Source organism: Rhinatrema bivittatum, chromosome 8 (assembly GCF_901001135.1).
Source record: "Rhinatrema bivittatum chromosome 8, aRhiBiv1.1, whole genome shotgun sequence".
Classification (NCBI taxonomy): domain Eukaryota; kingdom Metazoa; phylum Chordata; class Amphibia; order Gymnophiona; family Rhinatrematidae; genus Rhinatrema; species Rhinatrema bivittatum.
This window is the reverse complement of record NC_042622.1, coordinates 216,579,344-216,599,690: the sequence shown is the minus strand read 5'-3', so window position 1 is coordinate 216,599,690 and position 20,347 is coordinate 216,579,344. Positions and strand designations below refer to the sequence as shown.

The 20,347-nt window shown below is 43.5% G+C and overlaps 1 protein-coding gene across 1 annotated transcript in view; it reads right to left on the bottom strand.

The window, feature by feature from the left end:
- Positions 1-20,347, bottom strand: part of LIG3 (DNA ligase 3) — a 232,372-nt gene that overhangs the window by 47,671 nt on the left and 164,354 nt on the right. Inside the window, exons 11-15 of the mRNA XM_029613143.1 lie at positions 19,155-19,234; positions 10,323-10,410; positions 9,889-9,966; positions 4,719-4,842; positions 3,509-3,651 (exon numbers count right to left, since the gene is read on the bottom strand). Coding sequence (XP_029469003.1) covers positions 3,509-3,651; positions 4,719-4,842; positions 9,889-9,966; positions 10,323-10,410; positions 19,155-19,234 — 513 coding nt within the window. The remainder of the gene's footprint in view (positions 1-3,508; positions 3,652-4,718; positions 4,843-9,888; positions 9,967-10,322; positions 10,411-19,154; positions 19,235-20,347) is intronic.

Genomic DNA, 20,347 nt, shown 5'->3' with positions numbered 1-20,347 from the left:
GTCCGTAAGGAAACCCCCGAATCGGAGATACGCAAGAAAGGTTCCCTACAAGACAGGGCCTGTAACTCGGAAACCCGCCGTGCCGAGGCAATCGCCACCAAGAATGCCGTCTTTAAAGTGAGATCCTTAAGAGTTGCGCGTTTCAAGGGCTCAAACGGCGCCGTGCATAGAGCGGAAAGAACCCAATTGAGGTTCCAAGCCGGACAAGGAAGACGTAACGGGGGGCGAAGGTGCTTAGCACCCCGAAGGAAACGAGCAATATCCGGGTGAAGCGCCAGAGACTTACCTCGCAAACACCCAAGCGCCGCCACTTGGACCCGTAGGGAACTGCACGCCAGACCTTTGGCCAGACCCGCCTGGAGGAACGCCAGAACATCAGAGACGGAAGCCGAAGTGGGGACCACCCCGCGCTGCACGCACCAGTCTTCAAAGACTACCCAGACACGGACGTAAGCCAAAGACGTCGACTGCTTCCTGGAACGCAGCAGTGTGGCCACCACCGCATCTGAATAACCTTTTCTCTTCAGACGATTCCTCTCAAAAGCCATGCCGCGAGACAGAAGTGATCCGGATCCTCCAAACAGACGGGGCCCTGATGGAGTAGGGCCGCCATTCCCTGGAACCGAAGGGGTGCCGCTACTGCCAGTTGTACGAGGTCTGCGAACCACGGCCGGCGAGGCCACTCCGGTGCCACCAAGATCACGTTGGCCGGATGCAACTCTATGCGCCGTAGAATCTTGCCGATCATCGGCCACGGGGGAAACACGTAGAGCAGCACATCCGTAGGCCAGGGAAGCACCAACGCATCGACGCCTTCTGCCCCCCGCTCTCGACGTCGACTGTAAAAGCGCGGGGCCTTCGCGTTGTGCCACGTGGCCATCAGATCCATGTGGGGCACCCCCCACGTTTCGCAAATGAGAAGAAATGCTTCGTCCCCCAGCTCCCACTCTCCGGGATCCAGACGATGACGGCTGAGATAGTCCGCCTGCACGTTGTCGACTCCCGCTATGTGAGACGCTGCGAGGTTGCTGAGATGTAGCTCCGACCAGGCCATCAAGCGCTGAGCTTCTTCTGCCACCTGGGGGCTCCGTGTCCCCCCCTGCCGGTTGATGTATGCCACGGTGGTCGCATTGTCCGACAACACTCGGACTGCCTTTCCCCGCAGCAATGGTAGAAAAGCCTGCAGAGCCAGACGGACCGCCCTGGTCTCTTTTTTTTTTTTTTTTTTTACAAAAAACAAGGCCTGTCGCTGTCCGCGGTCCTGGAGCCCTAGTCCAGCAGGGGTGAGTGAACCGGGCTCCCCGGTGTCACCCCTGACACTGCTAAATGGCAAAACTGGGTCCTCGACCCTAGCAGTGGCCTCAACCGGGGGGGGGTAGTCCCCTCAGGACCTCTCAACCCCCCTGGGAGGCAGGGCAAACGGACGTCAGTGACAATTTGGCAACAAATTCCAATTACAAAACCAAAAGCCTAACCTGGCCTAACCCAAGGGAAAGAAAAAAACCAACCCTGACGGAGTACCAGAATCAGGGCAGGGAGGAGCTGTGACCGGACCTGCACCATCTACTGGAGACAGAGTAAGACTGAGGGGCTGTGACTGGCACAGGGGCATATATGGCTCCGCCCACAAGTTTTAGTCTGTCTCCATCTACTGGTGCGGAGTCACAACCCAGGTGTCCTGGACTGATCCTGGTACGTACAGGGAACTTGTTTTTTAGAAAAAAAGTATATGCAATATATATATATATGTTTATATCTATCTCGCTATATATATATATATATCTGATATCCAATTATCAGGGAAAGTGGTGATGCTGGGGGTGGGAGGAGGGAAGGGAAGTGATGATACCAGGAGGTGGGCAGGGCTGAGTGTGGAAAGGAAGGTGTGCAGCAACAAAGTGAATACAGTGGCCTTCCCAGCTGGGGCTCAGACCAGGCAGGGGCAGCAGCTGACTGCACCTGAACAAAGGCTTGAAGGCCCTGAAAGAATTCCAAGCAAAAAAAGGTCGCCGGGCCCATTCCTACCCCAGAAGGAACCGGGGTAGGTGCTGCTGAACTGCCCTCTCCCGAAGAGGACGCAGTCCCAGGATTGCTCAGATCCGGGTTGCTACCAGATAAGGTCGTGGAGGGGCCGGGCCTGGAGAAGTTCTGAGAATCCAGCCCTCCCTGGGCTTCCTCACAGTGCTGACCCAGGAAGGATTCTAGGTCAGACTGTGCAGCCCTAATGTGGCTGGCAGCACAAAGAGTGTCGCTTGAGCTTTTGTTGCCGGAGCCACAGTTCACTGTAGCTTGTGCGTTCAGCTGGCTAACGCTTGGACTCAAGCAGGCACAAATCCACCCCAACGTGCATAAGTATGAGCGTCTGGTTGTGTGCGACTGTATGCATGCACATATGCACATGGTTATGTGCGCTGGTATGCGCACGTACCGACGGCCTATGGGGAAAATGGTGCCGCATCAAACTACATGCAAGATGGTGCCGCCGTGGCCTGCCACGTGGCGTGCCCACCAAGCCTGAATTGAGGCCTAGCCCATGGAGGGCCGCTCACCCCTTTCGGAAAACTGCTTCCCTTGCCTCAACGGGATTGGGAATGTCACTGGTACGCACGCCGAGCAAGGGACCAGAGGAAAGACTTACCGGAGCCCTTCCACATCTCTGAACCGGAGGAGATCTTTTACTTACCTGGGCTCAGTACTTACTGGCTGAGTAGAGTCGGTCTCCAGCTGCGAGGGAGAGGGCTTAGGCAGTCACCACTGTGCTTGGCTTCCTGCACCCGCTGACTTTCAACTGCTTAAGCAGTAAAGTCCACGATAGGAACCGGCTACCAGATCAAGGCACACTTCTGAGGGATCTCGGAAATCACCTCAGGAATTCTCAACTGGGGGAGGAACCGTTAGGTATCACCGCAGGAGAGCGGGGCCCGATCTTTCTCCAATTTAAAGATAAATTTTCTTCTTCAAATGAGTACTGCAATCCCGCTAAACACCAATGCTAGTGTGGGAATAGCATGTCCATATCTGCTAGGAGACAGAGATACTGAATGGCTGAGGTCACTGCAGGGGTATATCTAGGGTGACGTCAGCTTTGATACCTGACTTGGTCTCCATCTGCTAGCAGACCTCTTTCCTTCCTTCCTTGCTTGCTGCTAAGTACCTGGATGGCATATCCTACCTCCCATTTTTTAATTCAGTAATTGGACAGTTGATGCAAACTCATGCTCCACAAGAACTAGTGCAAGAAAACGTTGCAGGCTCCTGGAGAACCTATTGATAGCAAAAGGACAATACACAGGGACAAGCCCAAGGAAGGCTAGGATATCTTCTCTTGGGAAGAAACTTTTCATGCAAAAAAATAGAAAAGGGCAAAGAAACCTTGTTCTTTAGGCAAGAGGTCTTCAGAAGCCCACTCCAGGAGGAAAGATGACAGCTCCTCCAACTATTGAATCTTTGCCTCTAGAATTCTCTTTTGGGTCACCTTAGGAATAATCCTTGAGCGTTAAGCACACACCTTGCTGATCTTCACCATATCTAGCTCCTTCTGCAAGCGAGTGAGTGTAGCATCATCAAAGCCGCTGGAACACTTGGTCACCGTACACCACTTTTGACTACTGGGATCATAACAGCCCATGAGGAAGACTGACATCATGCCACCTACAAGAGGAAAAAGTGAGGTGAGAGGCAACACCGCAAAGTGGGGCAATTCCTGAATGCTTACTTGTAAACTAATATTGTAAGAAGCAAAACAGATACATTTTCTTTTGCAAAACTACAGGATGGAACTTTTCTCTACTTGTTTCCTGCCATACAGGGTCATTTATTAAAATGAGTTAATGTGTTTGGGCATGGTAGAGAGTCCATCAAGCTAGGGCAAGAGAACATTGTAGAATCATGTCAAATCTTCACTAATGTGTACTGTGCTGTTCGTACGTCTCACTGTGCATGTAAAACTGGTCCCAAACCAACCCTACACCACCACCAAAACCTCACCTCGAGTTACTAGCTGGCCCTCCTATAGTGGTATAAAGAATTGACTATTATGAGAGCCTTCTAAAGAGTCTCTCTCTCACTCCAGCCCAAAAGTAAGAAATGCCTGTGTATACTTGTTCAAGTCGTTCACTATAGTATTTAATTATTAAAAAAGCACAGAAAAAATAGAGGAGTTTATCCTCCCAAACATTTTAAAATTTTGGTGTCCAGGCAAAACACAGTAAGGCGTGCGCTTTGTTTTTAATGAAGTCTTGAGATTATCATCGAAGACTACTACAGAAGGACAAGTATAGCTTTTGCTGCCCCTTGGACAGACAGCTCTTATAGAGGGACTGACCCACCTGTTATAGCTCTGCACATAAAGAGGTCAATTTTCAAGGCGATTTGAGTGGGTAAAAAGTGTTTTAACTATGTAAACCGGCTGTTTGAAGACTTCCCTCCCTCACTGCGGCTAAAGGGTCATGCACTGTTCAATAATGCATGCATCGAGAGGAGGCATATTTATATTGGGGGGGGGGGGGGGGAGAGAGAAACCTGAGCGCGTAGATTGCATTTTAAAATTTGAATGCATACCTTTTTCCACAGAAAAAGCAGAAGCGAATGACCATGCGCATTTCGTATCCTTGGCATGTTTCAAAGCAAACGTACCTGTGTACTTCCACTTTGAGAACTGATGCAAAGCCTGTGTGAACATTGCCCCCCTATAAGCAACAAAAGAGGAACTGACCAACCTTTGCTGCCTTGGCCATAGAAAGCTCCCAGCACAGCCAGGTCGGCAGTGTCAGCCATGGCACCCTCATTCAAGTAATCCTTCTTCACTTTCAGCCAGTGGCGCTTCCCTGGCTCATAAATACTCTGCACAAAAGAAATACGATGAGACATGGGATGCAGTATCTACCGAAATAGATTTCGTCATCTCTCCCCTCATTTACCCACTTTGTTTATGTAGCTCAATATTCTGTTCTCTTTATAAATCCAGACACCAGTGTGGAAAGGTGCATGTGAGGTAGTGACAATAGCAACACAGTGAACCCTAGATATCGAACTGGAGCTGATGAAAGCAACGTTGAACATACTGACCCTTTCTGCACACAATGCAGGTTACTACATACTAACATTTCAGACAAGCACAACAATTGCTTTTCTGCAGGGATGCCTGGGTTGTATGCCTCCCTCTACACTTAATGCGAAGATCCCTGTGTAATTATATGATGGCCTATAGATCAAAACTGTGTAAGTATCAGACTCTTTAGTTTTCTTGCATACAAATGAAACCAGAAAACTATAGATGACCAAGTTTAAGATCTGATGAAAGTAGTGGGAGCATCACTTAAATACAGAAGGGGTGACCAACTCCAGTTGCACTGCCATTGCATGCAAATCTCTCATATGTATATTCGTTGTGGATATCTTAAAAGCAAGGCTTGTTTGTGGCTTTGAAGGACTGGAGTTGGCCACCCCTGGAATAGTGCAACACTCTGAAGCCATTGGGAAAGGGGAAAATTGTGCCAAACAAACTTGATTTATTCCTTTCTTTAATATACCATACAGATTAAACTGAAGAGCTCATATACAATATACAAAACCATATACAAAGAAAAGAACTGTAATAAAAAAAAAAAAAGGGGGAACCCCTATGCAGTTACAGAATGTCCTAAATAACCTTCCATTTGTCAAACTCTTTATTTATAACTTTTATATACAGTGCAGAGTAATGGTAATCTGCAGAAATTCTTCAAATAAGTATAGTTCAGTCACAGACATCTAATGAAGATAGTCTTCACAGAGGACTAAAAATAGATATACAGATACACATTTAAGAAGTAGACAGTCATCTATAAAGCATTAAACTGACATTTACATGATATTAGGCTCAACTAGGCAGATGTATCCCATAAAATTCCATATAACAGCCCCATATGATGACAAATTTAGATTGTTTCCCCTTTAACTGAAAGCACAATAGTTCAATATCTGCTATAGCTCTACATTTTCTCCAATAATGCAAACATGGGTTACCTTTCCAAACTCTTATCAATTAGAAATTTAAGATCCGAAGGTCAGTGTTTGTTGGATGTACCTAGTCACAAGAGCATTCATCTCTCTTGAGTCCAGAGAATGCCTACTCTCATTAGCTGGAGCTCTTTTGTGAAGTCAACTATCACTCTTCAGAAACAGGAAGGTAACAAAATTAAAACACAAACTGAAGACTCATATTTCAATCAGTAAATCCCAAAGCAAAGAATTCATTTAGGGGCAGATTTTAAAACCTGCACGCACAAATGTACGCCGATTTTATAACATGCGTGCGCATGTTATAAAATCCAGGGTTGGCATGCGCAAGAGGGGTGCACACATGTGCACCTTGCGCAAGCCGAACCCTAGGGAAGCCCCGATGGCTTTCCCCGTTCCCTCTGAGGCCGCTCTGAAATCGGAGCGGCCTCGGAAGGAACTTTCTTTGGCGCCCCCCTCCCCCCCTTCCCCTACTTGACCCGCCCCCAGCCCAAAAAAAAAAAATACTCCCGTACCTTTATCCCAGAAGTTACACCTGCCAGCGTGCAATCCCCAGGCCCAGCGGCCGAAGAGAGGCTTCTGGTCCCACCCCCGGACCACCCATTTTTTCAAGTCCCGGGACTTACGCGCATTCCAGGGGCTTTACGTGCTCCACCGGGCCTTTGAAAATAGGCTCGGCGCGCGTAGACTTTTAAAATCTGCCCCTTAGTTCTTCCACTATGGTTTTGCCTTCCCCAAGTGCCCCTTGATCATCTAATGGTCCAACCAACTCCCTTCACAAGCTTCCTGTTTCAGATGTATTTGAAAAAGTTTTTATTATGAGATGTTGCCTCTATGGCAAGCTTCTTTTCAAATCCTATGCCTGTCTTATCAAAGCTTTGCATTTAAACTTTCTCCCCCTACCTCTTGTACTGCCCAGAATTTAAGCAGCTGAAATTAGCATCCTAGTGAAATTTAAGTGACTAAATTTAGCTGATCAGCCCAATCACATGTGAAAGACTTTGAACTCTCTTTCAGCGAGTTATATATTGGAAATGTTATATTGACGATCTGTTTTTCATAAGGAGTGGGAATGATGAAGATTTGGATTCTTTTTGATCTTGCTTAATTCTAGTGATCCAAATTTGGAATTCACTTTCACTAGGAATAAACAGTCCAGAACATTTTTGGTTATGAAAATATATGTCCATGAGAAAAGACTGGTAACCAGTGTTTATAGAAAGGCCACTGAACGGTAATTCCTTATTACACTAGCGCAGTTTCCATCCTAAGTTGCTTAAGGACAATATTCCTGTCAGTCAATTTCTGCGATACAGATGGCTATGCACTTCCACTGTTGAATTTAAAATTCAAGCTCAACAGCTAATTGACAGATTTATTGCTAGAGGGTACACTAGGGCTACTAGTAGGAGGGCATACAAACATGCGCTATATTCTAACAGAGAAAATCTTCTAATTCAAAATTTAAATGACAGACCTACCCGTACAATTTGTACTATTCCTTTTTCAACAAAATTGCCAGAGGTTAAAAAATCTATTTTGAGACACTGGCATATTCTATCTTCAGTGTCTTGTTTCACAGAAAATCCCATCTTCGCTGTTAAAAAATGTCAATCATTACGTGAAAAATTAAAAAATAGAAATGAATTTGCAGATTGTAATCAGGCTTATGGTCAAACCCAATGTGGGTCTTGTTCAGTGTGCCCCCTTACACTTGTGTGTCAGTACTTTCAGCATCCTCATTTGAAATATCCTTATAGAATTCCCAAGTTATTTACTTGTAGTACCAGTGGTGTGGTATATGCCATTATATGCCCTTGCAACTTGATCTATGTGGGACAAACTGCACGGCCAGTTCGCCTAAGGATTATTGAACATCGTAGTTGCATTAAGTCTGCACGTGAACATGCCCCTTTGGTAGATCATTGGGTGGAAAAGAGCCATTCTCCCAATGATATTCGATTTTTTGTTATCAAACAAATCACATTAAAAAACGGAGGGGATTTTGTCTACAGCCCTTAGGAAAGCTGAACAGCGCTTTATTTTTAACTGGTGCACAGTAGCTCCGTCCGGTCTGAATGGGCCTATTGAATGAAGTGCGTTTTATTAAAATAAATCTCTCTGTAGATAGATCTTCCTTTTGTCAATGAAAGAAATGTGAGGTTTCTCGGAGTTTTTTTTAGGTTTGGATGAGATTGATTTGAGACGCAAGGGATACGTCCCCTTGATGGTTTTGCTTAGTTTCCCAGGTGCCTATATTAATTATAGAGAGGAATTGATATAGAGGGAATAGTCAGCATTGATTGTTCTCTCTATATAAAGTTTTGGGTAACAGAATTGGATACTACGTTTAGCGAATGACGGAATATGACGTCATGTCCGGTTATGCGCGAGTATGGCGGTCTTGAACAAACGGATTTGAACGGAGTGCTGTTGAAACAAGGTAGTAATCTTAAGTTTTTGTTGTTAAATGCTATGTTTATTTTTTGTTTTCATATAGAATTGGCTTCAAATTTGAATATGTGAGTAGGAGTTCTTAACCCTGTGGTGCAGCGATGCAGGCGAGCACCCCCGTTTCCAGTTTTCGGGGGGAAAGAGGTCAAATCTTTTGGTTTATAAATGGTTTAAGTAACTTGATTTATATATTGTTTTTGGTTAAACATTTGATGTCTTTTAGGTGCGACACTCTGTGGTGGTCTGCTTTTTGCATTTTAATTTTAGTAGTTACACAGCGTTTGTTTTTCATTTTCGTCCACAGATGCGCGTCTCTGAATGTAATTGTGTGCATTCAAAAGAAATTCCCTGTTTGTGCTATAAAAGTTACGGATTGAAATTTAAGTTACTTTGTATCTACATGAGGTAGGTTTTTGTACATTTTGTTGTTTGTATTCTTTAAAGAGGATTGATACTTTATCTAATTATGTAAGTAACTTTGTTACTTCATGATTTTAGTGGATGGACATGGAAGTAAAACATCCTTGACAATATCCAGTCCCTGAGGAAGCCTTCTTGGAAGGTGAAACAAAGATATCTTTTGTTGGACCCATGTTTAGAAGTAGTCAAATACCCGGACCCAGGACTCATGTTTAGAAATAATTAAAATTAAAATATTTGGATCCATATGAAGAAGTTTATTATCTTGACCTATATTTTTCAAGTAATGGATATTTGCAGTTTAAATTGGGAAATATAAGATTTGTGAACTATTGTAATTCATGTACACTTATTTCAAGTGAAATATGTTTTAAAAGGTATGGATGAATTGTGTGTGTGTGTTAGTTTAGTTTTTAGAGTGTCTATATAGGTGAGTGTGTAATTTTGTTCAAAAAACGTTATACATATTGTGAATGTGTTCTCTCTCTAATTTGTGCGATATCCTAAGCCATTACTTGGCCAGCTAGATCCTTTTGAAAACTGACCTCTAAGCCTCCTATAAATCTGTGCAGTGTGACATCTGAAATACATCATGGGAGCCTAAGACTTTTGAAAACAGTGTTCTTTTCCTGTCCCATTTTATTGCTCAAGTGTCTTTTTTTGCGACTAAGACAAAAAGAAACCCGAAAATTTTCTAAATGCCTGAAAGACCTGAGCAAAGAATTGTAGCTGTCATGTTAGTCCTTTGGATATGTGGAAAGCTCGTCACAGATGTATTAAGTTAGTCTAATTAAAAGGTATCACCTATAATTTATTTGCTGACCCTTAATTTGTTGAAAGACCTAAAACCAGAAATTCCAGCTTTTTATTTTTCTGCTGTGCTTATGAGACTTCCCTCTTAAATTATGCTGTTTTTCTCCATTTTAGCAAGGATAGAAAGAAAATATTAAGAAAAGGGATCATATTGCAAAGAGAAAGAAATGGTGCGCCATGTTCCGATCCTTTTTGTCTTACCTTCAAATCTTTCAGCACCAGTCCTTCCAGGCCCTCACTGATCACACGACTGATCATGTCTGCCAAATCCGAAGCTTTCTGTTAGGAACGTGCAAGAATGAGAAATCCATCAGTAACGAAAACTCACAAATCAATATCTGGAAAACAGACTTGTTTAGCCTGAATGAGCTGAATAAAGATAAAATGTTACAAATACATAACCACCTCAAGTTCAGCTCGGGCCGTTATTGCCTATAATCGGTGGTACCCATCCTTTTTGTCTATGCAGATATTTTAACTTTCAAAAGGTTTGGGGACCATCAGTCCATCTCCACCAAAGGACAGAGTAAACAGATTGGGCTAGCATTTGGCTATAAGACAAAGCTCAATCTATCACACGAGGAAAACTGTGCAGATCTCAGATTAGGAAACAGCCGAGGAGCAGCACTACTCACCGTCACATGCTTCATCTCTGAGAAAAGAATCCGGTTGGGGATTTCTACCATGTTATCATTCAGGAACTTCCTTCGTTCATTCAAGGGCCTGAGATATGGACACATTGGTCAAACAAGACCAGGAATGCAACACACATTTTGAATTCCAAACATAATTGTACATAAGATCCCCACATTTTAAAGTGCACAAAAACAGAACATGCAATGTAGGATGAAGGAACATTATTCTTTGTTCCAGAACAAGAATAATAAATACATTCTTAATGAGGTTTTCCCTTTCCTTCTCTTTTTCCTTTAATTTTTTTTTTTTTTTTTTTAATATGACCAAGATAAAAAGGAAAGCAAATAGGAACATTCTCCATCTACTTAGCAAGAAAATCAGTTTTAATGCCCGTCTAAATGGCATAGTGTTTGTGGTAACTCGTTCATCAAGCTGAAATAGCCCAGGAGAATGCCTGACTGTGAGCCATCATTTACCTAATCACTTTTATTCAGAGAATAGCTAGGAGTGCGCCTCAGGACTCTGCCCTGGGCTCTCTTCTCGTCTCTCTATATGAATTCCCTTGGTGTTCTCATTGCCTCATGGCTTTCAGTATGCTGATGACTCCTGAATCTACCTCTTTACACCAAAAAATGTCTTCAGGAATATAGTCCCAAATCTCAGCCTGCTCTTCTGACTTTGATGCCTGGATGTCCTACTGCCACCTTAAACTCAATGGAGCTGATATTAAAATAATTAAAAAAAAAAAAAAAAGCTGAGCTCCTAAATTAGGTGCCTATTATCAGCCGAACATAGGAGCCTAAGTTTTAAGATGAAAATTGACAAATTTAAATTCCTAAAATTTAGGAGGTCAATATTCGAAAGACAATGAATGGCAAGTTTTGCAATATTCAGTCTCGGTTCTATTCCAGTCCCTGTAGCATAGCTACAAGCTATATTTCAGAACATAAAAACATAAGCAATGCCATGCTGAGTCACACCAAGGTCCATCGATCCCAGCATCCTGTCTGACAGTGGCCAGTCCAGGTCGCAAGTACCTGGCAGATCCCCAGTAGTTGACCTATTTCTCATATTTCCCCCCAGGGATAAGTGCTGGTTTTTGCAAGTCTACCTGGCTAATAACTTTAAGGATTTTTCATTCAGGAATTTGTCCAATCCTCTTTGAATCCCCCCATGTTAATTTCCTGGACCACATTCTCTGGCAACAGATTTCACAGCTTTATAGTGCGCCAAGTTAAAAAAAAAAAAAACCCCAAAAAAAAACAAGAAAAAAAACCCACACAACAGAATACTTCCTATAATTTGTTTTAAATCTGCAAGTTGCTTTATTCAGGGAATGCCCCCAGTTCTAATGTTATCTGAAAGGATAAACAACAATTATGTATTTACCCATTTCACCCCACTCATGATTTTATAAATTTCAATCATATCCCTTCTCAGTCATCTCTTTTCCAAGCTAATGAGCTCTAATCTGTTTAGCCTCTCTCCATAAGGAAGCTTTTTATCCTCTATCATTTTTGTTGTCCTCTGAACCTTTTCTATATTAGCTATCTCTTTTTACAAAGGGGTGACCAGAACTGCACGCAATAATCAAGGCACAGTCGCACCATGGATCTACATAAGGGAATTATGATATTCTTAGTTTTGTTCTCTATTCCTTTTGAAATAATTCCCAACATTCTATTAGCCTTCTTGACTGCTGCTGCACACAGTGACACAGATTTCAAAGTACTGTCCATAAGGACTCCAAGGTCATTTTCCTTGATGGCAACTTCTAACCCAGCATCGTGTATCTGTAGTTGGGTTATTTTTCCCTACATGTACTACTTTGTACTTGTAGACATTAAATTGCATTTGCCTGCGGCATTTTAAAAACTTGAAACAATGGTATCGTATCACTTGTTTCTTTCTCCAATTCATTTAAGAATATGAAAAAAGATAAAAGTTCTGCAGGAAACAAAATGCAATGTTGGATCTTTATGGATAGAAATTCCAGGTGAAAAAAAGTAATAAATTGATGTGAGTGTACTACTGTCCACCTGGCCAGAATGAACTGCTAAAAGAAATTAGGGAAGCTAACAAAATCAGCAGCACAATGATGGGTGATTTCAATTCTTATGTTTCTGACCAACGGCCACAGCGGAAAGACGTACAACAGAACATCCGTTGGCCAGGGAAGGGCTAGAGCATCTACTCCCTCTGCTCCTAGTTCCCATCAACAACTGAAAAATCAAGGAGTCTTGGCATTGCGGCATGTCGCCATGAGATCCATGGAGGGCATGGTCCAGCGTGTGCACAGAAGACAAAAGGCCTCAGTTCTCACTCCCCCGGGTCCAACCGGTGGGGGCTGAGAAAATCAGCTTGCACATTGTCCACCCCGGCAATGTGAGAGGCCGCAATCTTGTAGAGGTCTTTCTGATGATCCGGGCGTATAGGAATGTGCAAGTAAGCTTCTGTCAGATCCAGAGACACTAGAAATTCCCCTTTGTGTACAGATGCTGTTACCAAGTGAAGAGTTTCCATCCAAAAACTCTTTAGAGTACAATTGACTAAGTCTAGGATGGGATGGAAGGTGCCATCCTTCTTGGGCACCATGAAGTAGTTGGAGTAGTGCACTCCCTGAGCTCTCCTGCGGGTACCAGAACTATGGCGCCTAGGTCCAGTATCCGTCGCAGAGTGTCTTGTACCGCCCGGCATTTTTTGTGGTACCTGCATGGGGAAACCATGTACCGCTCGTGGATCGGCCAAGCAAATTCTAACACGTAACCGTGTTCTACTATACTGTGGACCCACTGATCTGAGGTTAAGTTGGTCCACTCTTCTAGAAAAAGGGATAACCTCCCCCTATTCTTGGGACGGAAGAGTGGCCCGGCCTCGTTTCATTGTGCTGACTTGGGACCCCCATGAGATTGTGGGGCTCCATCTCTGGCAGGCCGGTGCCCTTGAAAGGACTGATTTCAAGAAGATTGGCGGCCGGGACCCTGTCGAAAGGATGACCCGGCGGACCGTGAAGAGCGAAACTGGATATTTCCCCGAAATCTCGCCCGTTCAGGAAAGGATCCTCTCGTCCTGTGTCTATCCTCCGGCAACCTATGCACTTTATTCTCACCCAGAGATTTTATCATGTTCTCCAATTGTTGTCCGAAAAGCAGCTTACTCTTGAAGGTAAGGAACCCAGTTGAGCCTTAAACGAAACATCTGCAGCCCAGTGTCTAAGCCAGAGGAGCCTGCGGGCGGACACGGCTGAGACCATAGTCCTTCCAGAAGTCCGTAACAGATCATAAAATGCGTCAGCACTAAGCTACCGCTGCCTCCAGGCGCCCCGCTTGCACCGCCTCACATGCAGAAAGAGATGCTGCTGCTTGCAAATCCTGCACTGGCTCGTATCCTGCAGCTTGCAAATCCTGCACTGGCTCGTAGCACGAAACTGCTGCACATAGTGGCCTGGACCCCTAGGGGGGAAACCTCAAAAATCTTTTTAAGTTCCAACTCCAATTTGCGATCCTGCAAATCCTTCAGGGCAGTGGCTCCTATTACTGGGATTATGGTTTTCTTGGTCACTGCCGAGACCGCAGCGTCCACTTTAGGGACCTTAAGGAGGTCCAGCGCTTCCTCCGGAAGCGGGTATAACTTGTCCATAGCCCGACTTAACTTTAAACTAAGGTCCGGAGTGTCCCACTCCTTAAACAAAAGATCTGTAACTGACATATGAAATGAAAAGATCGAGCTGGACCCCTGAGGCCCACCATCACTGGATCTATAGCCCCAAACCGTGAGTCCTCCAGAGGAACCTCAATGCCCAGCTCCTCCAGAATGGCTGGGATAAGTGGACCTAGCTCATCCCTTCTGAACAGGTGGACTCCTTTGGGATCATCACCCTCCACTAGAGGCATGCCCACTGGCTTGGCCGGCTGGAGCTGGTAATCCTGATCCGCATCTGGTCCCTCACCAGGGGCTTGTGGAGGAGACTCCCCTTCATCCGCACCATCTGTATCTGAACTGTCCACCGGACCGGAAAGGCCTTGGGGGTTTCCTATGTCACTATGTGACTTGGTACGTTTGTGGAGTGATGAGGCTCCTATCCCAGCCCCAGCGATGCCAGGACCTCACGGGGTATCTTAGTACCCTGGCTCTTTGCTGCTTTCCATGCTTTAAAGGCTTTATGCAGCAACAAAACAAAATTGGAGGAGAATGAGGAAGACGACTCATCCAAGTCTTTCCCCTGTTCCTCCTCTGAGGAAGAGGTATGAGCTGCCTGCAAGTCGCCCCCCCCCCCCCAGGAGCAGCAGGACGCGAAGGAAGTGGCGAGGAGCTCCCCTCCCCCAGGGCAGCCTTCTCCTGCTCCCTGAACGTTCGCAGTAAGGCTTCAGTACCTGCGCTGAGGAGAAAAGGGTCCTGAGGCTGCTGCAGCAGTTCTGCCCTCCCAGGGTCCCTGTGTGCTCTAGAGCTGCTGCGATGTGATTTTGCCGGAATCGGCTTCCCCAAAGAGCCTTCCCCTCCCGACAAGCACCCGGTACAAACTCCAGCCTGCACCATGCGGCACGATCCCAGAGCTAAATTAGGATCGGGGCCTGAAAAAAGAACCAGCACGACCAAGACAAACTCCCGGGAGCTCGTAGGAACTGAAAAGGATGGCGAAAACGGCATCAGAAGGAAGGAGGGCCAAAAGAGACCGCTAGGCTGGCTCAGAAATTAAATAAATCACCTCAGAGTTGTTTTTTCCTGTGTGCAGATCTTCAGAGGGTGAGTGAACCGGGTTCCCTGGTATCACCCTCAGCCACAGGCAGTCACAGGGCTCCCAACCCTCTGCACAAGGGGGCATGGTCCCACCAGGACCTAGCAATGCCCTGGGAGGCTTAAAGAGATATCTTCTCTTTTTTTTTTTTTTTTTTTACTAAATCCTTGTCTTTTTAAGATTCCTGCAGGAACAAATACCAACAAACTAAAAGCTTAACACCAAACCCAGACTAAAGGTTTTGCACCTCCACCATCTGCTGGAGACAGAGAAGTACTGACAGACTCTAGGTGGCACCTCAGGGGTATAGGATGGAGTCCGTTAAAACTTTTCTGTCTCCATCTGCTGGAGGGGAGGCAAAACCCAAGAGTCTGGACTGATCCAGGTATGTACAGGGAACGACCTTTGTCCATTTGGAAAAGTGACCATTTAGTCCTAGCCTCTGTTTCTGGTCTTTTATCCTATTACCAATCCACAATAGGACACACTGATCCTATGACCTTCCAATTTCCTGAGTCATCTCTCATGAGGGACTTAAGACATTGGTCCCAAATTTTAAGCAAGTAAAAGCAACTCCCTTTGTACTACCACTCAGGAGAATGGATTCCCAATTGTTCTATCACAGGCATTATATTCCTGATAGACTGATGAACATGGGTATTATTCAGCATGATAGATACTTGTGTAATTGTGGCAGAAAAGGTATGTTTTTCCATATTTGGCAGCATAGTTTTGTTTTGTTTTGTTTTTTTTTTACCAGAGGAAGATCATATCAAGCCAATCTGATCAATTTTTCTGATTGGGTAACTAGAGAATTAGATCAAAGATGTGCACTAAATGTGATATACTTTGATTTCAGCAAAGCTATTGACATTATTCCAAATAGGAGGCTCATGGAGCCTAGGAGTGGGACCCAAGATGGTGAACTGGATTAGGAATTGGCTGACTAATAGACAACAGAGGGTAGTGGTTAATGAAAGTCACTTGGAGGAAAGAAAGGAAATTAATGGAGTGCTTCAGGGATCAGCTCTGTGGCTGGCTCTGTTAAATATCTTTGTAAGTGATACTGCAAAGGGGTTAGAAAGAAAAGTATCTTTTTGCAGATAATACGAAGATCTGCAACACAGTGGACAATCCTCAAGGAGTAAAGAGAATGAGAAGTGATCTAAGCTAGCTTGAGCAGTGGTCAAAGGCTTGGCAGTTAAGATTCAATGCCAAAAAGTGCAGTCATTCATTTGAGGTGCAGAAATCCAAAGGAGATCTATGCAATGGGGGCAGGGGGAAGAGGTGAGGGTCTGATGAGGATGATCAGAGAGAGAGAGAAACCTTGGGGTGACAGTGTCTGATAAGCAATGACTAGAGCCAGAGGGATGCTTACGGAGAGGCGTAATGCCTCTGTACAGGTCATCACCTGGAGTACTGTGTTCAGTTCTGGGGGCCTGATCTCAAAAAGAATAAGGAGAGAATAGAAGTGGTCCAGATAAAGGCAACCATAATGGTGTGAAGTCTACACCAAAAGACTTGAGAGGGGACTTAAGGACCTAAATATGTATACCATAAATACCATATAGATTTTTAAATATCTGAAAGGTATTAAAAATACACACAAGAGAAACATTTTCCAATGTAAAGAAAGCTGAGAACTAGGGGGTCATGATATGAATCTCTACGGTGGTAGACTAAGGGACAATATCAATAAATATTTTTCCATGAAAAGAATGATGGATGCCTGGAATGCCCTCGCAGAGGAGGTGGCAAAGAAAGTGATGGAATTCAAAAGAGTGTGGGATAAAAATGAAGCACTAGGGTAATGTGTGATAACTTTTCTGAATACAAGTAACCTGCATGGAGCTGCAGTTACAACCCTGAATGAACAAGGCAGCGAGGGGGTAATCTTCATAGAGCAGTAGGCAACTCTAAACCCCTGGACAGATGGACCATTTGGTCTATATCTTCCATCATTTGCTATGTTACTATGTGCATATATGAATGCAAAAAGTCTAAGAAACAAGACTGGAGTGTTAGAATGTATGGCACTTAAAGAAGTTCTAGATATAAAAGGCACCTCAGAGACCTGGTGGAAAGAGCAAAACCAATAGGACAGGGCAGATCAGACTGGTGGAGGGGTGGCACTACATGTTAAATATGGCAGATTCAAGCCGGATAAAAGTTCTGCAGGGAACAAACTGCACTCTGGAATCCATATAGATAAAAATTCCAAGTATGATAAGCAAGAGTACAGTTGTTGGAGTATACTACCCTTGCCTGGCCAAGGGTAGTATACTCCAGTACAGTACAGAGAATAAAGGGGCTAATACAACTGGCAACACAATAATAACGGGAGATTTCAATTGCCTGAGATTTGAACAGGTAATTGGCATTCAGGACATGCTAGGGAGGTAAAATTCCTAGATGCTATAAATGACTGCTTCATGCGACAGCAGGTCATGGAACAGACAAGCGGGGAAACTACTCTAGATCTAGTTCTCGGTGGAACACAGGGCATGGTGCAAGGGCTAAAGGTGATGGATCCACTTGGCAATAGTGATCATAATGCAATTAAGTTTGACATAATTACAGGAGGGCAGATCCTAAGTAAAACTACTGCAGTAGCATTTAACTTTAAAAAAGAAGGTTACAATAAAATGAGGAAATTAAAAAAAACAACTAAAAAGGAGTGGAAGCCAAGATTAAAAGCTTGCACAAGGCAGGGGCATAGTTTAAAATACCATTGTGGAAGCCAAGACATAAGGTATCCCATACACGGAGGAAAACCAAACAACTGCCAGCATAGTTTAATGGTGAGGTGAATTAAAGTTACAAGGGTGCCTTCCAATGGCACATACCCCCATCGCTTTGAGAACAAGACATTGCCCTGCAAATTAAATAAATGCATGAACTGATGCCAGGCTGAGTTTCAGCACCCATTCACAGATTCTTCTTTTAACAAGTCAATCTTCTATTATATTTTAGGGTTTCAGTTACTGAATGTTGAAAACCTGTGGGCTACAAATTCCACATGCCCTCAATTTTTGGAACTCTGTTAACCATTGATTAAAGATTTGTACTGTGAATTTGCACATGGTCTCAGTTAAAGTTACTTTATCTGTTTCTAGAGTAGCAGATATTTACCCAAAAGATTGGGACTGTGTTGGATTTCTGTGGATGCTTTGGTTTCATGGGCCCTCCCTATACAATCACATACTGGTTTTCTTAGATAGATTATTAGTGGCAAAGTCAGGATTCCTGCAGCTTTAACCAATGAAAAAACATTTCAGGAATGACAAGAACCCCTACCCTTGAAGATGTATTCAAATGAAGTTGCCCCTCCTTAATTAATCCCATTATAACCAATCAGGTTTAGTTCTTTCCAATCATGGCCTCACTGTTCTCTCTCAAAACCTCCTATTTGTTTTTGTTTTTTTTTGTCTGTGAGTGCATCTGGACTTTACTGAATTCTAAGGAACAGGAATGCTCTCTTATGTGTCTCTGTAAAGCACTGTATATGCCTGGTAGGGTTATACAAATGTACAATCACAACCAACCGAGGACTAAAAAAATCTGTAATGTATACTGGTGTCCTATGGTTTCAGCTGATATAAGTGATACCAGACACCAGTATACATTACAGATTTTGGAGTCCTCAGTTGGTTGTGATTGTACATAGTATAGGAAAGACCAGCAAGGTCACATGGTTTGTGGTTTAGTGATGTACAAATGACAATAATAATAATAATAATACCCCTACTAACTTGTTTAACCATTGATACTTAAATTTCCTAAGGAGATGCTTTACGAGTCTGCAGTCAGAATGTCTATGAGGTGAGTGAATGAGAATGTACTTCTCGCTTTTGATAGACATTTCTGTATTTTAAGTTAATTGAATTATGAAGGATGTGCAAATGGATAGTTAGTTAGTGTTGAAGCCTTGACACTTGGGGCTACTGCTCCCAAATATTTTAAACAGTTTAGAGCCTTAATGTTATGACCCAAAAAGATTACAGGAGCTCTTAGTCCCATTTACAAAAACAAAGAATGGAGTCTTTGTAGTCCTAATGCAAGGTGTAACCAGTATTGCTGACATGAGTGCACGCACCTGTCCATCAAACTGACTCCATTGAAGTAGATACAATCAAACACGAACAAGCAGACATTGGCATCTTTGAAGGCAGCTTTCTGAAAGAGCATTAGAATAAAAATAAGCATCTAAATCTTGGAGACTAATGCTCCATAAATGCTATCACACTTATTAAAAATACTATGATAAAATGTTTTAAAAAAATATATTTAAATATTTATTTGAAATATTTGTTTCACTTCTATAACCAATAAACATGCTAGGCAAATTACAACTCAGCAAAGTACTTCTACTTTCAGTCGGTACCTGGTTGAACTATTCCATACAACTTGCAATATTTGATAGTGAGTTACTTTATAACAAGTTAAAACAAACTGCTAGTAATGCCTCTATATCTCAAAGTTTTCAGGACAAATAGAGGCACAGGACACAGTAAGAGACACTGCCAACAGATACAGTATAACATTTAATAGAACAACACTGTTGGATCATACTCGCTGTCATGAATCAGATTAAAAGGAGCTTTTCCCAAGCTCTATAAGAGGGGAAGGAAGCTTCTCACTCCTATGAGGAATACACCAATTTTTTGCTTTATAATAATTAAAATATGCAAACTAACTTCCCTCTTTTGCTACTATTATTATTAATCACTTCTATAGTGCTACTTGCCTAAATATGCAGATAATATGTTGAAATCCTCAGCTTAGTGTGCAGTGGTGGTCAAAATAGAACATTAGGAATTATTCAGAAAGGAAAGAAATGGAAAAAAATAAAGTGAATACCATGTTGTTGCTATAAAGTCATACAGTGCAAACACATCTATGTACTGTGTGCAGTTCTAGTTGCCCAATCTCTAGAAAGATATAGTAGAACTAGAAAAGGTACAGAGAAGGGCAACAAAAATGATAAAGAGTTTAGAATGGACCCCTTATGAAGAAAGGGCTCTTCAGCTTGGAGAAGATATGACAGAGGGGATATGATAGGGGCTTGGAAAGTCATGAATGGAGGAGAACAGGCAAATAGGGAGCAGTTATTTACCCTTCAACTAGGATTAGGGGACACTCCATGAAACTAGCAGGTAGCAGATTTAAAACAAATCGGAGAAAGTATTTTTCCACTCAACACACAATTAACCTGTGGAGTTTGCCACCAGAGGATGTATTCAAGGCTTCTAGCACAGCTGGGTGAAAAGGGGTCTGGACATGTTCCTG